Here is a 648-nt window from a genome sequence, read left to right on the forward strand (position 1 = left end):
AAAAATGCAGGTTTTGTTTTCATTTCTAATAAACCTCCTCTGTCAGTTCCAAACTTTATACCAGTATTTCCCACTGCAAATTTTATTCCAGAAACTATTAAGCAAAAGTATTTACTTTGCTGAAGGTGGGATTGATGAAGGGGAAGCCAACTGCTTCTAAAGGACACTTCATCATGTTTCCCTTTCTGTTGCATTTGTGTTGGAGATACCTATTTCTTTACCTCTGAAAGTGGGATTTTTAGTCATATGTAAGCCATGTGCCTCTTCAGTGACTTATACCTGTGCCTTCCAACTGAAGTACTGAAATCCTCTGAAGGACAAATGGGTTTGGAAGCCTCCAGTCTCAGTAGCGATTATCCTTCAACATTTTTAAGAGATGAATGCTTCTAACGCCTCAAACCAGTCATTCGTTTTGAAGTTACTTCCTGATTAATGTTTCTGTTCTTGTTTCCTACTTTTTTTTTCTTTGTCAGAGGGAAGAATATCTGAAAAGGATCTAGAAAAACATATATCTAAGGATACTTTATGGTACATCTGCGGTCCACCTCCGATGATAGAATCTATATCCAAACTGCTGTCTGACATGGGTGTTCCTAGAAACCATGTTTTCTTTGAGAAATGGTGGTAGTGACACCTGCTGACCCGAAA

The 648-nt window shown here is 38.3% G+C and overlaps 1 protein-coding gene across 2 annotated transcripts in view; it reads left to right on the forward strand.

The window, feature by feature from the left end:
- The window catches only part of OXNAD1 (oxidoreductase NAD-binding domain containing 1), a 14,645-nt gene extending 14,017 nt beyond the window's left edge, over positions 1-628 (forward strand). For both annotated transcript variants that reach the window (XM_010015502.1, XM_010015503.1), the window contains one exon: positions 474-628. In XM_010015502.1, the coding sequence (XP_010013804.1) occupies positions 474-628 (155 nt within the window). The remainder of the gene's footprint in view (positions 1-473) is intronic.
- The last annotated feature ends 20 nt before the right edge of the window (positions 629-648 follow it).

The sequence above is a fragment of the Nestor notabilis genome, unplaced genomic scaffold, assembly GCF_000696875.1.
Source record: "Nestor notabilis isolate BGI_N333 unplaced genomic scaffold, ASM69687v1 scaffold10135, whole genome shotgun sequence".
Taxonomy (NCBI): domain Eukaryota; kingdom Metazoa; phylum Chordata; class Aves; order Psittaciformes; family Psittacidae; genus Nestor; species Nestor notabilis.